Below are 25179 nucleotides of genomic sequence, written 5' to 3' on the forward strand. Positions count from 1 at the left end.
CGCTTGTTGATTGGACAGAATATCAGAGGGAAACTCTCCGAAATAATGAAGCTCCACTACATTTCTACCGTGTTGGCTTCTCTGGTTCTGCTTTAGTGTTTGTCATATTTTAGAGGAAGGTGAACAATGTGAGCAGCTGACAGTGTTGGCTGTATCATTAAATGTCTTTAGTTGTGTTAAAGAGGAGTTGGAGCAGAGTGTCTGTTAAAACCTAGGCCACTGTTTGGAGCTAACTGTAATATTACTGGAAGCTGACTCGCTAGAATAGACAAATGTTTTTTAAAGCTATGAATTGAATAATTTGCCTGCTGAGAAACTAACCAGTGGTGTAGTCTAATGTATTGTAGTGGGTATACTGTACTGTATATATTGGCCAGAATCTGCCTTTGGGGAAGGGGGGGGGGGTGGTCATGTCATAGTGGGGGGTCTGGGTGTCCTCCCCCAGGGAAGTTTTGAGCGTCAGCAACTGCATTTTTGTTGCATTTGGATACGGTTTAATGCACCAATTTATGGTGGAAATACCTTTTATTTAGCCTATGTGAAGAAGAAAATAACAGATGACAATTCAAAATATATCAAAAATATAATGGAAAGTATGTTGTTGTGTATCATTGGGCATTTTTAAGTGGGTATATGGAAATCCTGGAGCTTTCTTAGTGGGTATACTGCGTATTCCTGCGTATCACGTAGACTACACCACTGGAACTAACCTGCACACGCATTACATATGGATCTGAAAGTTATCATCCATTATAACAGATACCGTATTTCCTCAAATAAAAGCCGGGGCCTTTATTTACCTGAACTGCAGAAGGTACCAGGCTTGTATTTGAAGCAGGCTTTTATTAGAGGCAGGCCTTTATTCTTAATTTCATCTGTTTGATAAGTATAACTATTTTAAATAAACTGTTTTAAATGAAAAACCATAGCGTTCCAGTGGACAGAGATCATTCATTTTTTAAGAAACATCTGCAAAAATATCACCATATACAACAACAGCCAGAAGGGCAACAAAACAATTTGGGTCAGAATGAATCAAACACCACCATTGTGTCAGTTTGAACCCTGTAAATGTACCGGGTATTTATTTCAAATACAGGTACTACAGTATTGCTGGTATATTACAATAAGAGCATACAGCAGTTGCTGGTTTGCAGCACACCAGTATCTGATTAACGTTACAGAGGGTAGCTAGCTAGCTTTGTTTCTAGCTCCAGGCTAACCTCTTTCCTCCCACCTCCAGCTAGCTAGCTGTGCTCTGCTTTTGTCAGCTAATCTTGTCAGCTCATCCTTCTGTTTCTTCCAGTATCGGATTCTCCTGGGGTCAATGTCGAAACGTCTCGCAGCTTTTTCACCCGAGTTTTCCTCCGTATACTTTAAAACTCTTTTCGTTTTGTTGTTGAAAAGTCCGTCAATAGCACCAGAGTCCGTCTTTCTCTGCTAGCACTAAATGAGACCCGTGTTACATCCAATGTAGCTACTGCCATCTATTGGCTCCTGTACGTTACTGCAAACTACACTTGGCTGAGTAACACATACAGCCGCATTGACTAAAATACCGGTTGGACAATAATCCAGAAAAACAAAGTGTGGAAAAAAGCATGAATATATTGTTAAATCTGTTAAATGAAATTGGTAGAAATGTACATTACAATGAACTTGAATTTTATTTAGACTTAATATTATATGAAAGGCATTTAGGAGATTATCCACACTATTTTTTCCCCGGCCTTAATTTGAGACCGGCCTTTATTTGTCCGTGTTGACCACGCCCCCGGCCACTATCAGAGGCCCGGCTTTTAATTGACTACCGGTTTTTATTTGAGGAAATACGGTATATTTAGTGTTTGCCGTACATTTGTTATCACCGTTAATGTGTTACATCAATGTCAAGTGTTACGCATTAATGCTGGTACAAATTGCTATTATAATTAGGTAGATACACCCCGAGCTAACGTTAAGCTAACTGAACCTATCATTTAACATTAGGCTGTTAGCTAGCTAGCTGTGTTGCTGTCTTTTATGCCATTTGTGTTCGTAAAGTTTAATGTCCGGTGGCATTTTCATCTCTTTTTGTAAGCCGTTACTGTATATGCGTAATGTTAGCAGAGATTTAGAAATTGGTGTGTTTATCAGTTGTAGCTGCAGGATTGGAGGTAAAGCTGCACCTTGTTATCTTCACTAGCAACGTTAAATGAAAGCTAAAATGTATGAGTAGTTTCCCATGTAAGAAGTATAACATTCCGTTATAGCATTTATAATGGTAAAGATCTTTTTCTTGTGTTTGCTGTCTTTTAGCAGGGACTAAGGAACAAATGGAGGCTGCACTACAACGCTGAAGTTGGCATCCGATTCGCAGCTTCCGATTCGGCAGTTAAGGGGAAATTTAAGGGGAACTTAAAACTGTCTGATTCAGCAGGGAAACATAATTTACATCGCTAAGTGACTGATCCTCCGTTTTTTTAACCTCTTACTGTATTGAATGAGTGTTAGTCATTAAGGTAAATTATTAATTATGTCTAAAACACACTTTTAGATTTGTGAAAGCTTTATTGTCTTTATGAGAACACAATAAAGGGAGATTTCACCGTTTTTCTAAACTTGTCAAATCAGGACTAAATTATCCCAGAGAGTCTAAGGAGTCTTAAAAACACAGTTTGAGATTTGTGAAAGCTTTATTCTATTTGTGAAAATGCAATAAAGGGAGATTTTACTGTATTTTTCACATATAGACTACATTGGACCAGGTCCAGATCCAAAACCACAATACTTAAGACTTGTCAAATCAGGACTAAATTATCCCAGAGAGGCTAAATAAACTGTTTTATTTTATTGCCACAGCATGGCCTTTGCTAATTGACATTCAACGTACAAGTCCATGTCTCTCCATGTAATTTCTTATATCCATGAGCAGGTCTTCCTTCTCACTTCAAAAGAAAAGTAGAAAAAGTTATTTTTACCTTTTGGAAATCAATCCAAATATCGTCAAAGATTTGCCAGTGGTTTAATTTACTCTTCAAATCCTTCTCCTTCAACATAAGTGTTGTTTTCTCACCTTTCCTCAGAAAAAGAGGCAGGACTGAGTATTTATTAAGATTTTTTTTAATTCATTTTAATCATAGGCCATTGTCTCAGGTGAGGAGCAACCCCACTTCTGGGGAACGCTGGGTCCCGATCTTCTTTGATGATGAAACCCAGCTGGACAGGATTGTGAAATACATGTCAAACTTCCTCGACAGCTGTGACACACTCTCTGATAAAGTGTGCACCATGGTGTCTTCTGACAGGATCAAATACATCCTAAATGTGTTGCTGTCAGAGATAGGTCCACAGCAGTTCCACATTATATTCATGAAGACTAGGGATGCACCGAAATGAAATTCTTGGCCGAAGCCGAAGCCGAATAATAATGAAATGCTTGGCCGAAGGCCGAATACCGAACGCGGTGTTTCGCATTTTTTCCATTAATTTTGCCAATTTTTTCACCATTACAATAATTAAATAGTAAAAATTTGCTTGTTACTATTTTGTGTTGCTTTCAGATAAATAAATCAAATAACAAAAATACAATTTCAAAATATTTATTTAACACTGAACATTTTTTGAACATTCCAGCAGATATTATACAAACAAAGCACAATATAACTTAAAATAAATAAATTAGTAAAATAAAATAAAAATAAAGCATAAAGCGCGCGCCTCTCACTCTACGCGGGTTACTATTTGATTGCGTCATTAAAAACGTCATTGTTCGGCAAAATTTATTCGGCCTTTTTACTTATTCGGCCGAACACCGAAAGTGCCTTTTTTGGCCATTTTCGGCCGAATAATTTCGGTTGCCGAACATTCGGTGCATCCCTAATGAAGACATTTTTTTTTATGACTTAAAGTGGCTATATGTAACTTTCAGTTTGTGTTAATTCTAGCGGCCACTTTGGACAAAAGTGGTAGTATTTTCACCACACCTGCTGTCGTAAAGGTCTTTTCTTTACGGTGCTGTATTGCCCACTGTAGATTACCAAGTTTGCGTTACCGTGTTTACACAAGTACAGGGGAAGACCTGCTCATGGATATAATAAATGACATGGAGAGAGTGAGTTAATTCTTGTCCAGTTTTGACAAGTTTAGGTATTGTGGTTTTGGATGTGGACTTGGTCCAATGTGGTCTACATATGCAAAAAACAGTAAAATCTCCCTTGATGACATTTTCACAAATAGAATAAAGCTTTCACAAATCCAAAACTGTGTTTTTAAGACTCCTTAGCCTCTCTGGGATAATGTAGTCCAGATTTGACAAGTCTAGGTGGATCTAGACCTAGTCTAATGTGGTTTATATGTGAAAAAAAACTTATTGTGTTCTCACAAAGACAATAAAGCTTTCACAAATCTAAAAGTGTGTTTTAGACATAATTATAAATTTACCTTAATGACTAACACTCATTCAATACAGTAAGAGGTTAAAAAAACAGTTTTAAGTTCCCCTTAAATGCCAAATCAGAAGCTGCGAATCGGATGCCAACTTCAGCGTCGTGGCTGCACTAGCGTCACCAGAAGGGAGAGATGAGGAGGAGAGGGAAAGCAAAAGACAAGCAGGGAGACAGAGGCCAAAAAGAGATGTTGAATAGATTATTTGCTATATTAGAGATTGCCATTCAAAAAATAAATGCATTAAATTAACTAGTTTGTCTGTGTCTTTTAAGTTTTTGGATGTGTATATAATATAAACTGTTTTTCAATGTTTATTTTTCCATCAGATTATGACCTGGACACAGGAAACTTCTGAGTAATTATATTCAGATGCTACCTGTTTTAATAACTAGTTAGGTATACAAGCTCTAAAAAGACATTAATGGAAACGTGTATCTTTATTATAACATTTATTCAAACATTACTATATACTGTACACAAGTATATTCAACATGAAGCGGCGATCAGACTCAGCTCCCGATGATGGTGTTGCTTCCGGACTGCAGACAGAAGGAGAAAGATTAGGTTAGTCCAGTAGTTATCCAACCTGTCCTGGTAAGATTAGGTTAGTCCAGTAGTTATCCAACCTGTCCTGGTAAGATTAGGTTAGTCCAGTAGTTATCCAACCTGTCCTGGTAAGATTAGAATTGTATCATAAGTATATTTAAGCATACTGAAACATGAAGGTACTTCATGTAACTGTGTAGTGGTGTCGTTTCTTCATCATGGTCTTAACTGACAACTGTTGACCATTTAACACACTTACACCTACCTTTACTGTATTAGTGGGTGTTAATCAATGGAGGTATTATGACTTTTTATATGTTGGTTGTAGCCTTGTAGCTTGTGTGTTTACAGTACTATTTACCCTTTCTCACTTGCAGTTTAATGCATATCATACTGCCTGTGGTAGCTCATTAGCTGGTAGCGTTTACCTTGTAGTTGCTGATCATATTTTGCACTGCATTTGTCTGAAAGCTAGAAGCTACTGGACAATGAGCTAATGTTGCATACATGCAGTAAACTACAAGCTAATGTAAACGGTAATTCTCCTTACTGGTAAGTGTTATGACTACTGTACAAACATGAACTCCCACGAGTTTTTAATTTATTGACATGGGATAAATAAGACAAAACGACTATTGCTTACATTAAAGCCTATCGGTGTCGGTAACGTTACCTACCTTTGCACGTTGCGAGCAAAGTTCCTGACAGAATATTCTCCTCCTGCAAGCAGACTGACGCCGATTCACCAACAGCACAGTTCATAGTTCCACATCCATTTCGTCCAGTGTTTTGAAATGAGAAACGGCTAGTCCGTCTGTTAAAAGCATAGACAGTGAGGCACTTTTATTTTTTCACCTCTCCTTCCTGTCAAAAGACAGACAGTGCGTCTGTCCAATCAGGAGGGTCCGTCCTCTGCTAGATAGGCCCTACCTTTTCCGGTAGAAGTTAATGCCGTTGTGTTTTGTGATTTGTTGAAGTGTTTTCCTATTTGCCGTCGTGTTTTCCTATTTGCCGTCGTGTTTTTCTATTTGCTGTCGTGTTTTTCTATTTGCTGTCGTGTTTTCGTATTTGCCGTCGTGTTTTTCTATTTGCTGTCGTGTTTTCCTATTTGCCGTCGTGTTTTCCTATTTGCCGTCGTGTTTTCCTATTTGCTGTCGTGTTTTCATATTTGCCGTCGTGTTTTCCTATTTGCCGTCGTGTTTTCCTATTTGCCGTCGTGTTTTCCTATTTGCCGTCGTGTTTTCCTATTTGCTGTCGTGTTTTCATATTTGCCGTCGTGTTTTCCTATTTGCCGTCGTGTTTTCCTATTTGCTGTCGTGATTTGCCCTTCAGAGCCACCGTAGTAAACACACGTCACGTGGTGGAAGCAGTCGCTTGTTGATTGGACAGAATATCAGAGGGAAACTCTCCGAAATAATGAAGCTCCACTACATTTCTACCGTGTTGGCTTCTCTGGTTCTGCTTTAGTGTTTGTCATATTTTAGAGTGTAGTATCTGAACATTCTATAACTTTCTATAAACTTTGATTTAAGATTTGTTATAAGGGATTCCTATGAACTTTACCCTACTTTTTCGGAAACATCTGGAAAGTGTTATCAGTGGGGCCTCTGAAATAGGGGTGTCCTTGTTGGCTCAGTTCCATGTGGATTGTAGCCATTGGTCAGAAGTCTTGTTCCCAACCCCCATCTATGACATGAGTTGATTGTGTAGCTAGGAAGGAAATGGAACAGTTTTCCAGCCTCTGCTTTGAGTTTTCCGACTGTTGTTTTAGTTGTGTGTGGATGTGAGGAAAACGAGAGGAGACAGCAGCTCCTGAATATCTCTGCTGCTTTGATTTGTACTGAACAGAATCCAGAGTGAGTCCAGCAGCCCCAGTGGACATCTGCTGGATTTCAGGACAAGAGAGGAATGGAGGAGGACAACCAGAACCTGGAGCAGCGGAGAAACAAGGTCCCCAGAAGACAAGCAGCAGACTGGGACTCTGATACCAGCCATGTTCAGGTCAGTGTTCAGGGGGGTATCACACAAAAGTAGAATTTATAAATCCAGGATAACTGATAGAAGCCAGGCTTGACCTAGTCTAATCTGTGCAGCCTGGCTTGGTGTGTTTCACAAAGGCCAAGTCAGGCTGAGGATGAGAGACTAGGTCGAGTCAGGATGAGGAGGAGAGACTAGGTCGAGTCAGGATGACGAGGAGAGACTAGGTGGAGTCAGGATGAAGTAATTCAGATAGATGAGCGTTCACATCTTTCCTCAACAGACAAGGTCTGTTAACAGCAAGGTCGATAACAGATTTCCTGATGCTAAAATGGAGAATAATCATTGTTCATACTTTACACAGAGTGAGCAGCAGCTTCTTGTGGAAGTATGATAACGTCAAACACATTATTTGTAAAAAAGAAACACGGCCGCTGTAATGAAATGGCGAGAGAAAGCGTGGCAGACGATCACGGATCTAGGGCTGCAACTAACGATTATTTTAATAATCGATTAATCTGTCGATTATTTTTCTGATTTATTGATGAATTGGATAAAAAAACAAAAAAGCTATAATTTACATCAGCTCAATACATACATACTTGTTGTTTTAGTTACTAGTTGTGTAAAGGTAAGTAACCCAAAGAGCAGATACAGACAAAACACACACACACAGCGCCTAGTGGGGCTCTCCGATGCTCGGAGGTGAGCCGGCCGCTGGAGGAGATGTGACGGTGAGGACCGGTTCAACGTCTTGGTCAGCGACATGAACTCGTAGCGGCCGTTGGAGCTTCCGAGCACCGGGCTTCCACCGCTGAGAACAGGGTTTTCAGCTTTAGGAGAAGGCATTTTAAAAGTTAATCCTACCAACGTAGACTCTAGGCGTTATGTAGTTGACCCGAAGTGAATTGTCTGCAGTGCTGCACAGGTTGTTAGGGTTAGGGTTGTTGCCATGTTCCGATTGTTCTCTTCTCAGTTTTGCCGAGACAAAATAGACATGCCATTTCAAAAATCTTTCATTTGTTGTCAGAAATACCATGTTTTCAAATGCATCACACAAATTTTATGTGACATATTTCCAGTAGGCAACTGACTGCAAGCAGGCCCATCTGGACACAAACCAGCAGGCTTATGTGCCGGGGCTGAGCCGCGGAGAGCCCCGGTCCAATTTAACCACTGGTCTCTCCGATGGTATTTCCTCTACCTCCGCTCTTTTTTTTATTTATTTATTTTTTTTCCCTTTCGTCCCACGCGCAACTGGCGTAATAGACTGTCGACACAACGAATCGATAATGAAATTCGTTGCCAACTTTTTTTAATAATTGAATTTTAATAATTTTATCGATTCGTTGTTTGCAACCCTACGCGGACCGACTGAATGTGTAAGCAGCCTAAAAATATACATTAACTGACCACTGCTCTGAACTGAAACCATCATAATCATACCATTCAAGGATTAGGTTACTAATCATTTACACAAATTAACAGTTGTACTCTTTGCCTTAAAAGTGAGCAGAAGATAATGTTACTCAGGAAATTTACCATGAAGATCCATTTTCTATAACGCTAGAATATGATGCATAAATATCTCTTTCACTCTGTTCCTCCCTCTCTCTCTCTCATGGGCTAAAATATAAATGTCCTAAGTAGAGGTCGACCGATTCATCGGTTTTGCCGATTAATCGGCACCGATAGTTGATTGGTGGAACTATCGTTATCGGCAAAAATCCATACCGATAGTTTTTCCTGGTTGCGTCCGTTGCTGGAGCGGCTGAGAAGCACGCGCTGTCATTCATTACACAGTACGCGAGAGCTGAGAAGGGTCTGCTGGCATCATGCATTACAGAGGCGAAATAAAAACTATCACTGATGCCTGGTGTTGTTTATTTTCGACACGTGTTACTGCGCGCTGCACGGAGAGCACATGCTGTGCGGAGAAGGCTGACATCAGATGCGCGTTTAAAGCATTGACAGCAAAAAGGTATGTATACAGTACATTTTGTCATATCATTATAAAGTTATTAATTTGTTGAATAGATGCTGCATTAGTAGAGAAAGAACAGCACAACAGTATATTTGTTTGCTTTCGAGGCGGAGATGACCCTAACATTAGCAGTAGGCTAACTTACCTCAAGCGGTTAAAACACGGACAAAAATAAGGGGATCTCCCTTGATGCCTTTGTTTATGTTTTCAACCAATGGGAAGGCAGGTCCGTCACACATTACGCCTTATATGGGCATCCCAGCGAGAACAAAGAGTATAGTGGGAAAGATAGATCCCTCCAGGTCAGAGATCGTCTGTTACCGTTCTAAACCGTTCTACAGAGAAGAATGGCGTCACTGTTTTGAGATTTGGCATACATTTGGGCCATACATTTTTTTGAAGAAATGTAAATAGTTTGTCCTTTATATGAATTATAATGCTCATTATGTTTATTTTTGCACTGGATGACTCCAAATATGTAGGAGAACTGTTTTAGACAACACACATGCTTGTGTAGCATTGCTGTACAGTTAAACAGTTACATGTTGAGTTTAACGGTTTTTATTTGTTATTTATTACTTTTTGTTTCAGTTTGAATGAATGTCTTTTATTGAGTTCAATATTTATTTATATTTATATATTTATTTCATTTAGCATGTTTTCATGGTTATATACAGTTTTTTTTATTTTTATAATAAAGTTCAGCACTGTTTTACTTGGAGTGTCATATTTGTTTTTATCCAGTATCAATTCTAAATACTATCGGTCGATTAATCGGTTATCGGCAAATACGGCCCAACCTAGCTATCGGTATCGGTAAAATCCACTATTGGTCGACCTCTAGTCCTAAGTCATATTAACTTCCACTGCTCGCTTTTAATGCAATGTGTACAACTGTTCATTTTTGCAAATGACAGTGACTCATTGAATGGTTTCAGTTAAGAGCAGTAGTTCATAAATGTATATTTTTAGATAAATCATTCAGTCGGTCCTCTATTATCTTTCACGCTTTTTCTCACGTGTTTGTTTTTATAGAGGCTGAGTTTCCTTCTCTACATATTATATGATTTGCTCCCTCGTATATATGGACATAGAACAGAAAGACACTGAAGACATTGGACTCTAAAATCTAGAAACTATAAAGAGAATGAAGTGATAAATATAATGCACACTGTAAACATGAATGTGCACGCGTCTCACACATGCACTTACTCAGACATTCTGGGATAGGAGATAAAACGCTTTGGCTTGTTTACATTTCTTTAAACCAATCACAATCGTCTCGGGCGGCGCTAAGCTCCGGACGCAACGACTTTGGCTCTGCTAATAGTCTCAGGAAGGAAGTTGTTTAGGTGGAACATTTTCACCCTGATAGAAGAAACGCCATCTGCATGTTGACAGAGAGCAACACACACACACACACACACACACACAGAGGTGCGGACGGAGCGAAGTTACTCTAGGATAAATAGGTTTGAAATTATTTTTACAACTGAAATTAATTACATCTGGTGATTTTCTGGTAAATGAACTGTTGTTGATTGAGGCTACTGTGCATGTAGCTTGTAGCTCCAGTTAATGACTTTTGTGGCTTACATTTTAGTAGTTATTTCAGTTTGAATGCAGGAGATACTTCACACTCTGAAGTCCTATGGATTGGTCACCTCATCAGCCCTTGCATTTTCTCCATTCAAACAGAACATTTGAATATAGTAAAACATGGTAAACTATAATTCTCTCCCACCTCCCATTAGTTCTTCTAACCCTTGTATCATTATCTCTGCATGTTTCCCCCTTGGGTCTACCAAAGGAGCCCTCAGCAGACGTCAAGCTGGCGACCGGAGCAGGAAAGAAGGGCAAGAAGGCCGAGGAGAAGGAGCAGCCTGCAGCTCCTCCTGCAGCTGCAGCAGTGAAGGAGGAGGAGGAGGAAGAGGAGGAGTATGTGGTAGAGAAGGTGTTGAACCGCAGAGTGGTGAAGGGAAGAGTAGAGTTCCTGCTGAAATGGAAGGGGTTCTCTGAGTAAGTATGAGTCTATAATATTAATACTTCGTGTTCTTTCCTGATAAATATATATATATACAGTATATATATCAGGAATAGGCAATTAGAGTGAGAATGTATTGCCTAAAAACAAAGCCTGAGGAGATTTTCTTTTGTCTGCACTCACCTTTCCAGTGAGGATAACACATGGGAGCCGCAAGACAACTTGGACCTCGATCTTATCACCGAGTACATGCAGAAACACAAGGAGAAGGAGGAGAAGAAGAAGGAGAGAAACAGGAAAGTTGACAGTGAGGCCTCGGGAGACTCAGAAGAGCGAGGGAGCAAGAGGAAGAAGGAGGAGGTGAGCGAAGGAAAGAGGTTACTCCAGACTGACGAGTCCCAGAAATCTAATCTCAATATGAATGAATATTAATACAGTGCAAAAAAGGGAGGAATTTAAAAGATTTATTAAAAATCTGATAATAACATATATATATATATATATATATAACTTATTTCACCAGTAAATTGCTGTTAAACGACAAAAACAGATGAGAAAAGGGTATTTTACAATAACTTTGAATGCACCACGAGGTTTACCCGTTTCAAGTTAACTTAACATTTAGGATATATTGTGCAGCCCTAGCTCCAACTGTTAATTTGTGCAAATGATTAGTAACCTAATCCTTGAATGGTATGATTATGACGGTTTCAGTTCAGAGCAGTGGTCAGTTAATGTGTGTGTATATATATATATATATATATATATATATATATATATATATATATATATTTTTTTTTTTAACATTTATTAAAACAAGATCCTTGACAAGGCGTCTTACACAACATGGTACAGAAACAGGTAGTATTGACATGCACTTATATACCCAATAATCAACATGCTACTACGAACACACAGGAAGTGAGAGGTTGCTTTCCTAATTGCAAGCCCCCGGTCCTAATTCAACACACTATTCTCTTGCCAAATACTGTATGACAGGCAACCATCTCTCTAAATAAATAACCATCCTGAATTGTAGTTTTGCAGTTATACTTTCCAGACAATTGACAGCTTTGACTCTTTGGGACCACTGGTCTAGGGTAGGTGGGTGGGGCTTAAGCCAGTTTCTCGTAATCATTTTATGTGCTACTGACACCGGAGCTCTGAGCATATACAGTTTGTTTTCTCCCAACCCTCTTAAATGCATGTTCCCTAAAATTAATCTCTGTGGTTCAACTAATATGTTCAACCCTACTATCTCCCCAGTTACTCTCATTACCTCCTTCCAGTATATTTGTATTTTTGGGCAGTCCCAGAAGATGTCTGAGAAATACCCAATTATTCCACACCCTCTCCAGCACAGGGGGCTAGACCTCTTGTCATAGCCATATATAGAAAAGGGTGTTTTGAAATACAGCATTCTCAACTTCCAGGCAAATTCCCTCCAATTTGGACTATTTAGGCATTTATGCCAAGACACCTGGACTTTTCCCAATCATCCTCCGGAATAATGGTATCGGCCTCCAGTTCCCATTTATTTTTCACATCTAATGTATTATCTGCCAAATCCAAGCGAATTCTGTTGTATAGACTAGAAATTATTCTACTTGTATGCTTTTTATCCTCCACCGCTTCGATCCAATACTGTTCAAAATTAGACATTGAATTTTTAATTTTGTCCCATTCTTTATGTGTCGTCAAATAATGCCATATTTGAAAATACCTAAACAATTCGTTAGGCGCAGTTCCATATTGGGTTTGAAGTTGTGAAAAAGCTCTGAGTGTCGTACCTTCAAATAGTTGATTTACTGTGGTCAGACCTTTCCCTGCCCATCCCACAAATCCTCTGTCCATTTTTGCCGGTAGGAAGTCACTAATGGAAGCTATATTGGTTGCCCTAGATGAAGATAGTGGCAAATTCAACATTTTTTTCATCTTTGTCCATACCCTTAGGGTATAGATTACCCATTCATTTTGTATCTTTGTATTATTGTATTATGTATTTTTTGCCACACCTTTGCCTCCATAAAAGGGAGTGTCGAGATTAATACCTTAGTTACAGAACTTTGTTCTATCTGTACCCATTTTGTGTCCTCATCAAGCCTAATCCATGAAATCAAAATTCGTAATTGTGAAGCCCAGTAGTAGCTCCGTAGATGAGGTAAAGCTAAGCCACCCTTCCCTTTAAATGATTGCAAGACTTTCAGTCATACCCTGGGCCTTTTATTCTGCCAGATGAATTTAGAAATAAGCCTATCCAGGAATTTAAATGTAGATATTGGGACCGTTATAGGAAGAGAGCAAAAGAAGAACAGCAGTCTCGGCAATACATTCATCCTGATAGTCTCCACCCTGCCTACTAAAGACAAGGGGAGCATTTCCCATGTTTCCAGGTCTTTTTTTAACTGAAAGATAAGTTTATCGTAATTAGCTTTGTATAATTGAGAGGAGTTAGGCGTCAGGATAACCCCCAGGTACCTGAAGCCCGTTCTTGACCATCTGAATTTTGTCTCCTTTTCCAACTGTTTAGGCCTTTCACCCGATATGATCATTGCTTCAGATTTCCCTTCGTTAACCTTGTACCCCGAGACCTCCCCAAAGTTCCTCAGACATCGCAGGAGTGCAGGAATAGACGATACCGGGTTTCTTATGGCGTTATATATGTGTCACATTCCTGAGCGAGTAATTGTATGTTTTGAGCACAGAGAACTATATTTTGCAAGCGCATTACATTGCATTTTGAACAGAAATGTACACTCGCAAAAAATAATTCAGTTTGAGTAAACAAAAACCTATTTCGTGCACAATAAATGTATTTGCATGTCTTTCTCTGCTCGCAGGTAGACGCTGCTGCGCTCCGGTCATGTCTCCCTCGCTCTCAACCTCTTCTCTCTACGCTGTCAACTCTAGACACACTCGCTCAGATTTTCACAGCGTTACAAGTGTGCCACAAAACCAACCAATCGCAGAATCAAAAGGTCAATTCTGATTGGCTGTTCGTCTCAAAATTGTGTCAGATGCCGGATAGTGTCGCAATATTTAATCTATATCTGTGTCATCTTTTATTCTAATTTGTTTAATATGTAAATAGTTTTTTCTTTCTAAATGATCTGATAATGTTGTGTAGTCATTGTTTTCACCTTCATTGACTAGTTTATAACTGAACCCATTATTACTAAACCTAGCCATCACGCACCGCGCCATCACATCCTGCACCACACACCACCACCAGTAAATTCTCAACCTGTGGGAAACACTGAGAAGATAACGATGGCTTCCATAGTAACATGTCTGCAACCAGAAGAACTTTACCTTTATTTTGACATCAAATTAATGTATGTATTTCAAAAGGTTTGAATGAGATTTAAATGATGAAAAATACCCAGAATGTATGAAAGGTTTGTGTTATTTTAAAGTTACCATGGAATTTCTAACTTAAAGTAAAACTGAAGAGAGTGACCAAATGATTTAGTTTTTAAATTGCCAATCATTTGAATGGGGAAACTTGCCTGAAAAATGTAGACTATTTCTGAACATATTAAAGTTATGAAAAGTACATTTGCTTCCATAATAACATGTCTGCAACCGGCACATATTTTCCTTCATGTTGTCATAAATTATTGTATGAAGAGTGAAAATTGTGAGTGAGAGCAAGTCCAGGGTTTAAGAAGGTTGTTCACTAACTGTCTTTCTCTCTCTCTGTTTGTCTGTTGCTATAGAAACAGAGAGGAGGAGGGGGACCCAAACGCCACCACTGTCAACGCTGTGACAAATCCTTCACAACCTCTGGATATTTAAAGATTCATCAGAGAGTTCACACTGGAGACAATCTACACAGCTGTGATCAATGTGGGGCAGCTTTCACACTACAGAGTACCCTAAAAAAACATCAACGCATTCACACTGGAGAGAAGCCTTACAGCTGTGATCAATGTGGTAAAACCTTTTCTAGGAGTGGTAGCCTAGAAATCCACCGACGTGTTCACACTGGAGAGAAGCCGTACTGGTGTGAACAATGTGGAGAAACATTTTCTCAGAATAGTCACCTTAAAATCCACCAGCGCGTTCACACTGGAGAGAAGCCGTACTGGTGTGAACAATGTGGGAAAACTTTTTCTCACAGTAGTCACCTTAAAAGACACCAGCGCATTCACACTGGAGAGAAGCCGTACTGGTGTGATCAATGTGGTAAAACCTTTTCTATGAGTGGTAGCCTAGAAATCCACCGACGTGTTCACACTGGAGAGAAGCCGTACTGGTGTGAACAATGTGGAGAAACATTTTCTCAGAATAGTCACCTTAAAATCCACCAGCGCGTTCACACTGGAGAGAAGCCGTACTGGTGTGAACAATGTGGGAAAACTTTTTCTCACAGTAGTCACCTTAAAAGACACCAGCGCATTCACAGTGGAGAGAAGCCGTACTGGTGTGAACAATGTGGGAAAACTTTTTCTGACAGTAGTAACCTTAAAAGACACCAGCGCGTTCACACTGCCTCGTTGTGAACATGTTTCAGAGCCAAGCTGTGTCCTCCTGCCTCCTCCTCATGACCTGATAGCTGTGTTGTTATTTTCTGATCTTCTCTCCACATTGAAGGCTGACCAGCAGTAACTTTATCTTCTGAACAGCATGTATGTTATCCTGGCTACGACTACACATTACACTCCCTCCCTTTGAAGGGATTTATTCCACTCAAAATCATTTAGTTTTCCTGTAATAACATATTCTGAGTTCAGGGTTCAACTGCTAGCGCTTTTTAACTAATGCTGCGTTTGTTGTTCTTAAATAATCACCTGGTAAATACAATTTACAAAAATTCCCATCACTCTTTACTAAGGTGATGTCAGATTGTTGAAATATTCAGTTGTTTGTCATTGAATACGAAGAAAAGAAGCAAACCTTCATAACTGACCAGCTTTAATCAGAACATGGCTGCTGCTGCTGCTTAAAAAATGACTTGAACAGTTAATGTGTTTAAACTGCGTCTGTGGCGCCGCCATCTTGGGACAGACAACTGATCTTAAAGACTCAGAAAAAGATAGTTGTACTGCTTTTGGATGTTCATGTGAAAGAAATGCTAAACTAAGCAACATGGAATAACATTTCACGGATGAAAAATGTGTTTTACAATATTATACTATTACTAAACTGTTGAATTTAATATCACAAAAGGTAACATTAATCCTTCTTTTAAGCTAACAGTAAGTTAAGTGCCTGTCCTGATACTGGATTGAGCTAATACTAGCTTGTGTCAGGTCATGTATGTCTTATTTAAGTGATTATTAATATCTCAGTAAGATGCTGAAAACTATGTTTGTTATGTGTGTCACTGAACAGTTCCTCATATCATTCCCCATAGACCCCCATGTGAATAAATCCAGACTTTACATCAGAAATATATAAATGTTTACAGCCTGGTACAAAAAAAACGGTTTTGGTCTATGAAGCTAATTTCACACTTCATAACAACTGTTTATATAACTCACCTGTTTAAATTGTATCAAGGCTGAAATCAGCAGAAATAAATAAATAAATATATATGGTATCCTAGAGGCTTCTTCAGTGGATTAGACACATGAGAACAGCTGGTTGTATTTGGGGGGAAGTTTGCGAGCATTTGGCTAATTCTGGGATTTTTAACCCATGTATAATCATTTGTTTTATTAATTTGATCTGTCCTCTTCTTAAATAAACTGAATTGAATTGAACTTTGACATTTAGTTTCTTCTTATTTTACATGTTTATTCTTTTTTATGACACTCTTATAACATCATACTTCTGTTTATCACAAATATGAAGGAAGGGTAAAAACTCGTGAAAAGTAACTACAAAATGCATTTCCTGCAGAAAATGCTTGTGATTGCTGAAAAGCTAAATTGCTAAAGTTTAACTAGATTGCTGGCTTTAATGCGAAAGAAGGGGACGCAGTAAGAATAGTTGGAAAATTTGTAATAGTATTAATTAGTTTATATTTCTTTAACATGTTAAATAACACCAAACATGTATGATACTAAGCAGACTCAGCTGTGTCATCAGCAAATTTAATAAAGTGCCTGTTTTGTAAAGTGCTAGTACATGAATTTGTGTATAGAATAAATAGTAAAGGAGATAGAACACATCCTTGTGGAGAGCCTGTGGATGTTGTCATTGAATCAGACAGAGATGAGCCCACTCTGACCCGCTGGACTCTACTGGTAAGAAAGTCCATGATCCAATAAATAATACCTGTATCAAGATAGAATTCACTGGCTAAAATGTCTGCAAGAATCTTAGGTTGCATGGTGTTAAAAGCAGATGAGAAGTCCACAAATAGAATCTTGGCATCAACCTTTGGTTTCTCAAGATGAGTGTGCAAAAGGTGCATTAATGTCAGAATTGCATCATCCATCCCCCCTGGAGGCTTGATAAGCGAATTGCAGGGGGTCCATAAGATGGTGGGTTTGGGATAGAATGCACCTCTTTACCAGACGCTCCAGGCACTTCATGACCAGTGATGTCCGCGCTATTAGTCGGAAGCCATTGGACTCTGTGGGTCTTGGCAGTTTTGGCACGGGTACAATTGTAGATGATTTCCACAGGTTAGGGACTTTACAGAGGTTAAGAGAGGAGTTAAAAATGTCAGTGAACAGAGGGGCTAACTGTTCTGCACAGTGCTTAACGATGTTTCCACAAATTTGGTCATGGTCTTGATCCCCTGCCATGCCTCACGGGAGTCCAGCTGTATTTGTCTTTTAATCTGTCTCTGTATGTCCCTTTTGGCCGTGTCATCCTGATTCCAGTGTGCTTTTTTCTTTTCAATTATAAGTGGTTTTTATGGGTATGAAAAATGTATATAGTCATATATTGTTTCTACCTATTCATTTATGTCAGGGCATTTAAAAATGTCCCAGTTTGTGCAATCAAAACAACCCTGCAGGGCCATAATGCTGTCATTCTTCATATTTTAACTGAGCGTTCTTGGGGCTTCTCCCTCTGCAGGAGTCTCTGATATATAGGCCGGAGGTAAACCACATTGTGGTCAGATGACCCTAGTGGTGGGAGCAATGATGATGAGTAGGCGTCTTTGACAGTTCCGTAAGATAAGTCTAAAAATGTATTTTTCCTGGAGGGACAGTCCACATACTGATAATATGTGTGTAAGCTCTTTTTCTCACTGGACAATTATTAAAATCTCCTAAAATAAATTTAGGGGCATCAGGACACAGCAAATCAAGCTTGTGGGAGAGATTGAAAATAATGTCCAGTGTCCTGTCAAAGTTTGCCTTTGGGTGAATGTATACAACAGTAAAAGATATCTGAGGAAACTCTCTGGGCAGATAGGAAGGCTGAAGGGAGACGCACAGCAGTTCAATATCAGGGGTACATAAGCTCTCTCTCACCACCACTGTGGACACCACTCGTCCCAGATGAGTAGACAGGCTGGGAGTACAAACTTTAATTAATGTTGACTTTGTGAATATTATATCTGAACTTTTAGCTTCAGTCTTCATCACAGACTCCAGCAGTTTTGGACAGTACCGAAGCCAAGTGAATGTAAAATCAATCTGAGCATCACAACTAACTGTTTTAGACAAATATATGGTAATAATAATGCTCCACAAAGCTGTCAAATTGCATTTTTTTTTTTTTTTAAATCATCACATTTTCTTAAGGGGAGGAGCCCTAAACCTCCTGCCAAAATATGGTCACCCAAGTCTTTTCACCAATCTGGGGAAAAGTGCCCAGTGTAGTTAAACAGGAGGAATGTGAGGTACAACAACAGCCTGTCAACTGCTACTGTTGATTCTGCATCAAGCTGCACAGTTTGGACATGTGCAGCTAACTGACTGCAGCTGGAACATCTGGTGGAGCATCACAGCTGTCTAAAAACAAGGACAGATGTTAATGACTGCTACACTTGATTATATCAATAATTCATAATCAGTTAGCCTTGTGTGATGACAACAACCAAAGTGTCTAAATGTCTGACTTGTTTTCATTCCTGCAGAATGACTCCTCAACAATAACTCCCATCCCAATACTGACCTTACTTCCTTCACCTTTTAATGGTTCTGCTATTACCTTCTGCTTTGGTAGCACTAGGGTAACAACCTTTCTGTCTAATGTCTGTCTCATCTTATTGCTTTTCCCGTCTTTTATTACTGTTGGCCAGTCAGACTCTTAAAGTTTGGATTTTAGTTCTCTTACAAGCCAGTAACTGACACTCTGCACATATGATAGTTTTGTCATTGTGGAACAAACAATCCTTCATGTACATAGACTCTTTGTCCCAAAAACTCTAAGGATTAATATTATTATAACATCTAATTTCATTTTACTTTGTAGTTTGAATTGAGGATTTAAAAGTATAAAATGTGTGCGCAGGGTGCGATTTTTAAAAAAAACGGATGCGGGGGGAGTTTTTTTAATCATGCACAACAAAAGAAAACGTGCATTAATGAAACCCCCCCTCTCAGTACCATGGATATGGAGCTCCCAGTCACCTATTGGCCTCTAAACACATCTTCAAACTGCCGCTGATTCAACAGAGCTCTGTAGCAGCTAAACAACTGCTGCTGGCAGCCGGCGTCCCGGAGCTCTGTAGCGGCTCACAGTTCATCACCCCTCGCACTAAAGACTGTTGATGTTACAGCACTTTACTTACGCTTTAGCTACAGTGAACGTGTAATTTATGCGGACCGTTAGCGGAGCGTATGTGCCGTGGAATGTATCTTTTAACCGGCTACACCTGCAGCGCCACACGTCGTAGGATTGTGGTCACAGGTGAGACGGAGAGCTTTTTGCTTTGGGATTGTTGTTGTTTCTTCAGTTTTTTTTGTTTCTTCGGAGCATATGCACCACTACGCTGCTCTCTGCCCGCTGTCTCCAGTTTGATGATTATGGTGGAAGAGTAGTGTTGGAACATCAGCTCCTCTTACGTTACGCGTGCAATGTAGCCGGCCAGTAGAGTTAAAATACTTCTATTTTAGGTATATAATATATGGTCTATTGGTGAAGCATCATTAATCACTTTGAGGGGGGGGTATATTTTGTCCCCACCGGGTATAAAAATAATTCAGCAGAGGCAGGGACATGTAGACCAGAAAGGGGGCAATCCCACACATCCCCCTTTTATTTCCTTCCAGCTAGAATATAAAGTGCAGCTTCCAGCATGAAGCGTATCCCACAATCCACTGCAACATGAGGTCACACAGGTCAGACGCCGCCTGTGCTCTAGAGACCCGTCGACAAATGTGAGTAGATATTTAAATGTATTTTTAACCCAGCTGCTTTTTCTGTGTTGATTTTTGAGCTGCAGTCAGGAGAAAGATGATTTTATTGTTTTAATTTGGAGATTTTCTTCTCACCCAAGAGTGAGGGAGAGGTACATGTAAAGGTAAATGTTGGACACAAACAAGCAGTGTAAATAAAGTATTAAGGTAGTAAATATTAACAGCTAAATATACTTAAAGTATCAAAGTAATATGTGACACGGAGGCCACTTGGGGAGATACCTGCTGCTGTACCAGTTCCTGATCTTTAGCTCATTAGATGGTCAGTTAGCTCCATCTAGTGGACAGATAGTAGAACTCCATCATCTGATGGGGGACTTCTCTGACTCTGACTGGGTTTGTGAACAGGTTGGACTGGTTCTGACGTCACTCTAAAGTTATCTGTAAATGAAAATGGACACCAGGACTGACGAGGGACAATGAGCAGCTTCTTCTCTCCCAGTGTTTCCTCGACACATGAAGGAGGAAAGTGTCTGTAAAGTGACCTGAAGAGACTTCAGCAGGTGAGAATCTGACCAGAGGAATCTGGAAATGTTTGATTTTCATAGATTTCATAGATATACTATGATTCAAATGAGTGTCCATCTGAGTTAAAGGAGAGAGGTTTGAGAATGATTAGCATGTATTACTGTTGGTAGTTCTCAGGTCAAAACAACAGCAGAATGTTCTCTGAGTTCACATCAGTGAAAAACAGGGAGGGTCAAAACTGGTCGGACAGCTTTGATCAACTTGGCCGTGGTACATTTGATCCTAAACCCAGTTGTACTTTGACAGTGAGTTGTTTGTACTTTTACTGCATTATAGAATTATCATAAGATCATTATGTACTGCAGTAAAAGTACCAACAAATGACTTTGTTAGTACAAGTTAAAGTTCTGTCTTGAAATTGTTACTTTGGTAAAAGCAGAAAAGTATTATCAGCTAAATGTACTTAAAATATCAAAGTAAAATGACTGAGTGCAGTAAAATGTCCCCTGTGTGTGTTGTACTATAATATATGATGAGATTATTCTTTCTGATGCGTTCAGGTGTAAGCTACATTTGACTGTTTTGATCAGTTTTAAATGATGCTGCAATGATTCTTTTCATTATTGATCAACCTGCTGATTATTTCTTTGTGTTTTTAGGAAGCACAGGTTCAGTTATTAGCTATTATCAATGGTATTTTATCAATACCAGTAAAGTTATGAAAATGTATATCTTGATCACTTTATCAAATTGAATAAATAATCAACAGGGCACCATCCTAAACTCAGGGACCAATAACTGAACTGTGGATGCAGTCTCTTAAGGATGCAGCTATTAAATGTCTTAATAAATAAATCTCTATTTATGAAGTGAACATTGAAGGAGTGAATACGAGAACTGACCTGCACAACCAGACAGCTGCTCTTTAAAGTGTAATAGAATTTATTTAACTTCAGCAACACCGATTTAATAAACAATAATCCAAGTGCCCTTTTTTTTGTCCAGATTTTTTTTCTTTTTATTTCTTTGACGATGGCCCACAAGTGGTCTGTTTAAGAAGAATATTTAACAATAATAATTAGCTAGATAAAACGACCTAAACCTTCATATCACATGATCACCAGGGTTATCGCGTGACACATGTCCACTTCCTGTCAGGCGCTCGTGACAGCGGCGCAGCCGGCAAGAGCGAGAGAAAGTTGAAGTGCAGGTAAGTGGGCTTTTGGAGTGAATGAGAATGCAGCATGCACATTTGGTTTGTTATAGAGTCCTCTAGCCGGAGCCGCTAGTTACAGAGTCTCCTCCAGGATGAAAACAGCCAGCAGGCAGCTCACTTTGAAGTAGTCACATTTCACTGTAACTGCACGAGCTGCCGCGGCCACGATTACTCTTCGTGTGATAACCTTATAGCGTCACCGTTTAATTCTCTGATACACAAGAGAAGACAGCAGCTGTGTGTGTGTGTGTGTGTGTGTGTGTGTGTGTGTGTGTGTGTGTGTGTGTGTGTGTGTGTGTGTGTGTGTGTGTGTGTGTGTGTGTGTGTGCGCGCGCGTGTGTGTGTGCATCCGCGCAGCAGTAGTTCTCTGTAGGTTAACAGAAGTGTGTGTGTGTGTGTGTGTGTGTGTGTGTGTGTGTGTGTGTGTGTGTGTGTGTGTGTGTGTGTGTGTGTGTGTGTCTGCTTGCTTTCTGCCTCTCAACCAGCAGCCCACTTAAAAGAACATGTCACTTCTTTGGGAAAGTATCTTAGGTTATTTGTAGTCTGCGGTGTAGGTTGGTGGTCTATACATTTTAACTTCTTAATAAAGGACATCCTTATATTTTGAGAAAATAATCTGAAACATGCTGCATACCTTTGCAAATCCCTTTCTGATTCAAAGCCTACTAGCCCACTGCTCCAGAAATCTGATAGTCAGCTCAGGTTGTAGTTATAGGTTATAATTAAACTGTTTATCTGGTTTGATATCTTGTTATCTTGTATTTGTGTGAATGTAGTCTCATGTAAGGCTCTATATTTCATTTTGAGGTGTACAGTATTGTGGATTTAGTATTATGTAAACTAATATTGCACTTTCTGTATACAGTTTGGATACTGTATGTAAGATTACATTTTGCTTGGACAACGGGTGCATTTTTTGGATATATTTGTGTGAATGTAGTCTAAGGGCGTTTTCACACCGACAGCCTTTAGTTTGCCCTGCTGGTGCGGTTCATCTGGGCAGGTGAGAACGGCAATCCAACTCTGGAGCGGTTTGTTTGTGGTGAGAACGTGATCCGTACTCGCACCGCACCAACTATACGTACTCCTCCAGTCTGAGCTAGTGTCTCCTGTAGTCAGGTGTGTCCTCCAGTCTGAGCTGATGTCTCCTGTAGTCAGGTGTGTTCAGCAGTCTGAGCTGATGTCTCCTGTAGTCAGGTGTGTTCAGCAGTCTGAGCTGATGTCTCCTGTAGTCAGGTGTGTCCTCCAGTCTGAGCTGATGTCTCCTGTAGTCAGGTGTGTTCAGCAGTCTGAGCTGATGTCTCCTGTAGTCAGGTGTGTCCACCAGTATGAGCTGATGTCTCCTGTAGTCAGGTGTGTCCACCAGTATGAGCTGATGTCTCCTGTAGTCAGGTGTGTCCTCCAGTCTGAGCTGATGTCTCCTGTAGTCAGGTGTGTCCTCCAGTCTGAGCTGATGTCTCCTGTAGTCAGGTGTGTCCACCAGTATGAGCTGATGTCTCCTGTAGTCAGGTGTGTTCAGCAATCTGCGATGCAGCAGAGCAGCAAACTGCAGCAGCTTGCAGTGTTTCTATCACAGAAATAGACTGCAGTCAAGCTCGCCGTCTGTCACTCGTGTCTCTGTGGTCAAACCAGCTGCCGCTAAAGTTGGAGACAGACGCCGGCAGAGCAGAGCCAAGTCTCGGTGACCAGAGCAGACGTAGTAACATCTCTTGCGAAACAATGTCTGATCATTTTAATGAAATGAGCTGGTTTGACCACTAGACCAGGACACAGTACCTTCTTCCTGTATTTACTTTCTTGCTCCCGCCCCCAGACATATCCGACCAATAAGAGGGCTGATTTGTAATGACGCATTTTGGTACACTTGGATTTTTCCAGGTGTGAAACCAAACCAAACCAAACCGACCGAGGGCAAATCGCTCCAAGTTTACTAACTCACCAACTGATTCAGACCAAAGCAAACAAACTACAGGTGTGAAAATGCCCTAATGTAAGGCTCCATATTTCATTTTGAGGTGTACAGTATTGTGGATTTAGTATTATGTTAAAATGTAAAATATACAGTTTTTAAAATAAAGATGACAGATATTGTTAAAAAATCTTGTTCCTTTTTTGAATTTGAGCCCCTGCCCCTCAAAAGGTCTCTGCACTGCCCTGATTAGGCTACATAACAGCATCCATCACACTGCTGCTCACAGCAGAGAGTTGATGTTGCTGATGTTTAGCTCATTAGATGGTCAGTTAGCTCCATCTAGTGGACAGATAGTAGAACTCCATCATCTGATGTGGGACAGCTTAAATCATCAGTGAAAAATGAAAGGATGTGTCAGAACTTGTCAGACAACGATCCATGATGTATTGTATTCAACCCACAGCCATCTTCCAGCTACTGAGACAGACTTGGTTTGTGTGTGTCTGAAGGAAAGAACAGCTGATTCACTGTTTTCTACAGTATCTGTGACATGTCCGAGAGGAATGAGAGACTAATGTGTCCTGTGATGAAAAGCTTGTTGTAGTAACAGAGGTCATGTCTCCCAGCAGGTGAGGACTCTGCTATGAGTCAGTGTGAGGACAGAGAGGAGGGAGCCCCTCCCTCTAAAACCACTCTGTGTGGGGACCATGACAGCCAGACCAAAGCTCAGAGGTGAGATGATGATGGACTCTTCTCCATGTTAGAGCTCAGCACTCACATTACTCCACCATCATGATTCACACTGAATATATATGTATAACATACTAAAGAGCCCATATTATACTCCTTGGATAGCATCATATTTGTACATCATGGTCTATTAGAATAGGTTTATATGCTTTGATCTTCAAAAAAACATAGTTCTTATACTGTCCAATGCTGCAGTGCCTCCAGCTGAAACACTCTGAGCTCTTGGCCCGCCTTCCTAAAAAGCCCAGTCTGCTCTGATTGGTCAACCAAAATTCAATCAAGCCAGTGGGCGGGCTGTGCTTGCTCAGGCAGCACCTATGGGCAGCACACATTTACAACTGGGCTGGCTTTCTCAATCAATTACATCATTAAATTGAATTGAATTTCAAACCGGAATGTGGGTGAGCAGTTTTCAGGCATTTGAGAAAAAGTGCTGTCTGTGGGAGAGAGAGCTCCATTTGGAGTGAAATGTGTTTTTTGTACTTTATACATCTATTACATACACAAATACTATAGAACACTAAAAGCATAATAGGGACTCTTTAACTACTAACTTGATTATTCAACAAAGTGACTGATCATCAACTGAGATGAGACAGCATCAGATTACATTTTGATGAACAAAGACATTACTCATCCACT

At 39.9% G+C, this 25179-nt stretch overlaps 3 protein-coding genes across 3 annotated transcripts in view; 2 read left to right on the forward strand and 1 right to left on the reverse strand.

Moving 5' to 3' along the window:
* Nucleotides 1-16631, forward strand: part of LOC116054946 (zinc finger protein 239-like) — a 59124-nt gene extending 42493 nt beyond the window's left edge. The window contains exons 5-7 of the mRNA XM_036001630.1: nucleotides 10746-10954; nucleotides 11111-11279; nucleotides 14639-16631. Of these exons, the coding sequence (XP_035857523.1) occupies nucleotides 10746-10954; nucleotides 11111-11279; nucleotides 14639-15424 (1164 nt within the window). The 3' untranslated portion in view covers nucleotides 15425-16631. The remainder of the gene's footprint in view (nucleotides 1-10745; nucleotides 10955-11110; nucleotides 11280-14638) is intronic.
* The window catches only part of LOC116034155 (receptor-interacting serine/threonine-protein kinase 3-like), a 412721-nt gene that overhangs the window by 254591 nt on the left and 132951 nt on the right, over nucleotides 1-25179 (reverse strand). The window lies entirely within an intron of this gene.
* The window catches only part of LOC116054942 (NACHT, LRR and PYD domains-containing protein 5-like), a 179421-nt gene that overhangs the window by 72348 nt on the left and 81894 nt on the right, over nucleotides 1-25179 (forward strand). The window lies entirely within an intron of this gene.

This window comes from Sander lucioperca, chromosome 5 (genome assembly GCF_008315115.2).
Source record: "Sander lucioperca isolate FBNREF2018 chromosome 5, SLUC_FBN_1.2, whole genome shotgun sequence".
NCBI classification, from domain to species: Eukaryota; Metazoa; Chordata; class Actinopteri; order Perciformes; family Percidae; genus Sander; species Sander lucioperca.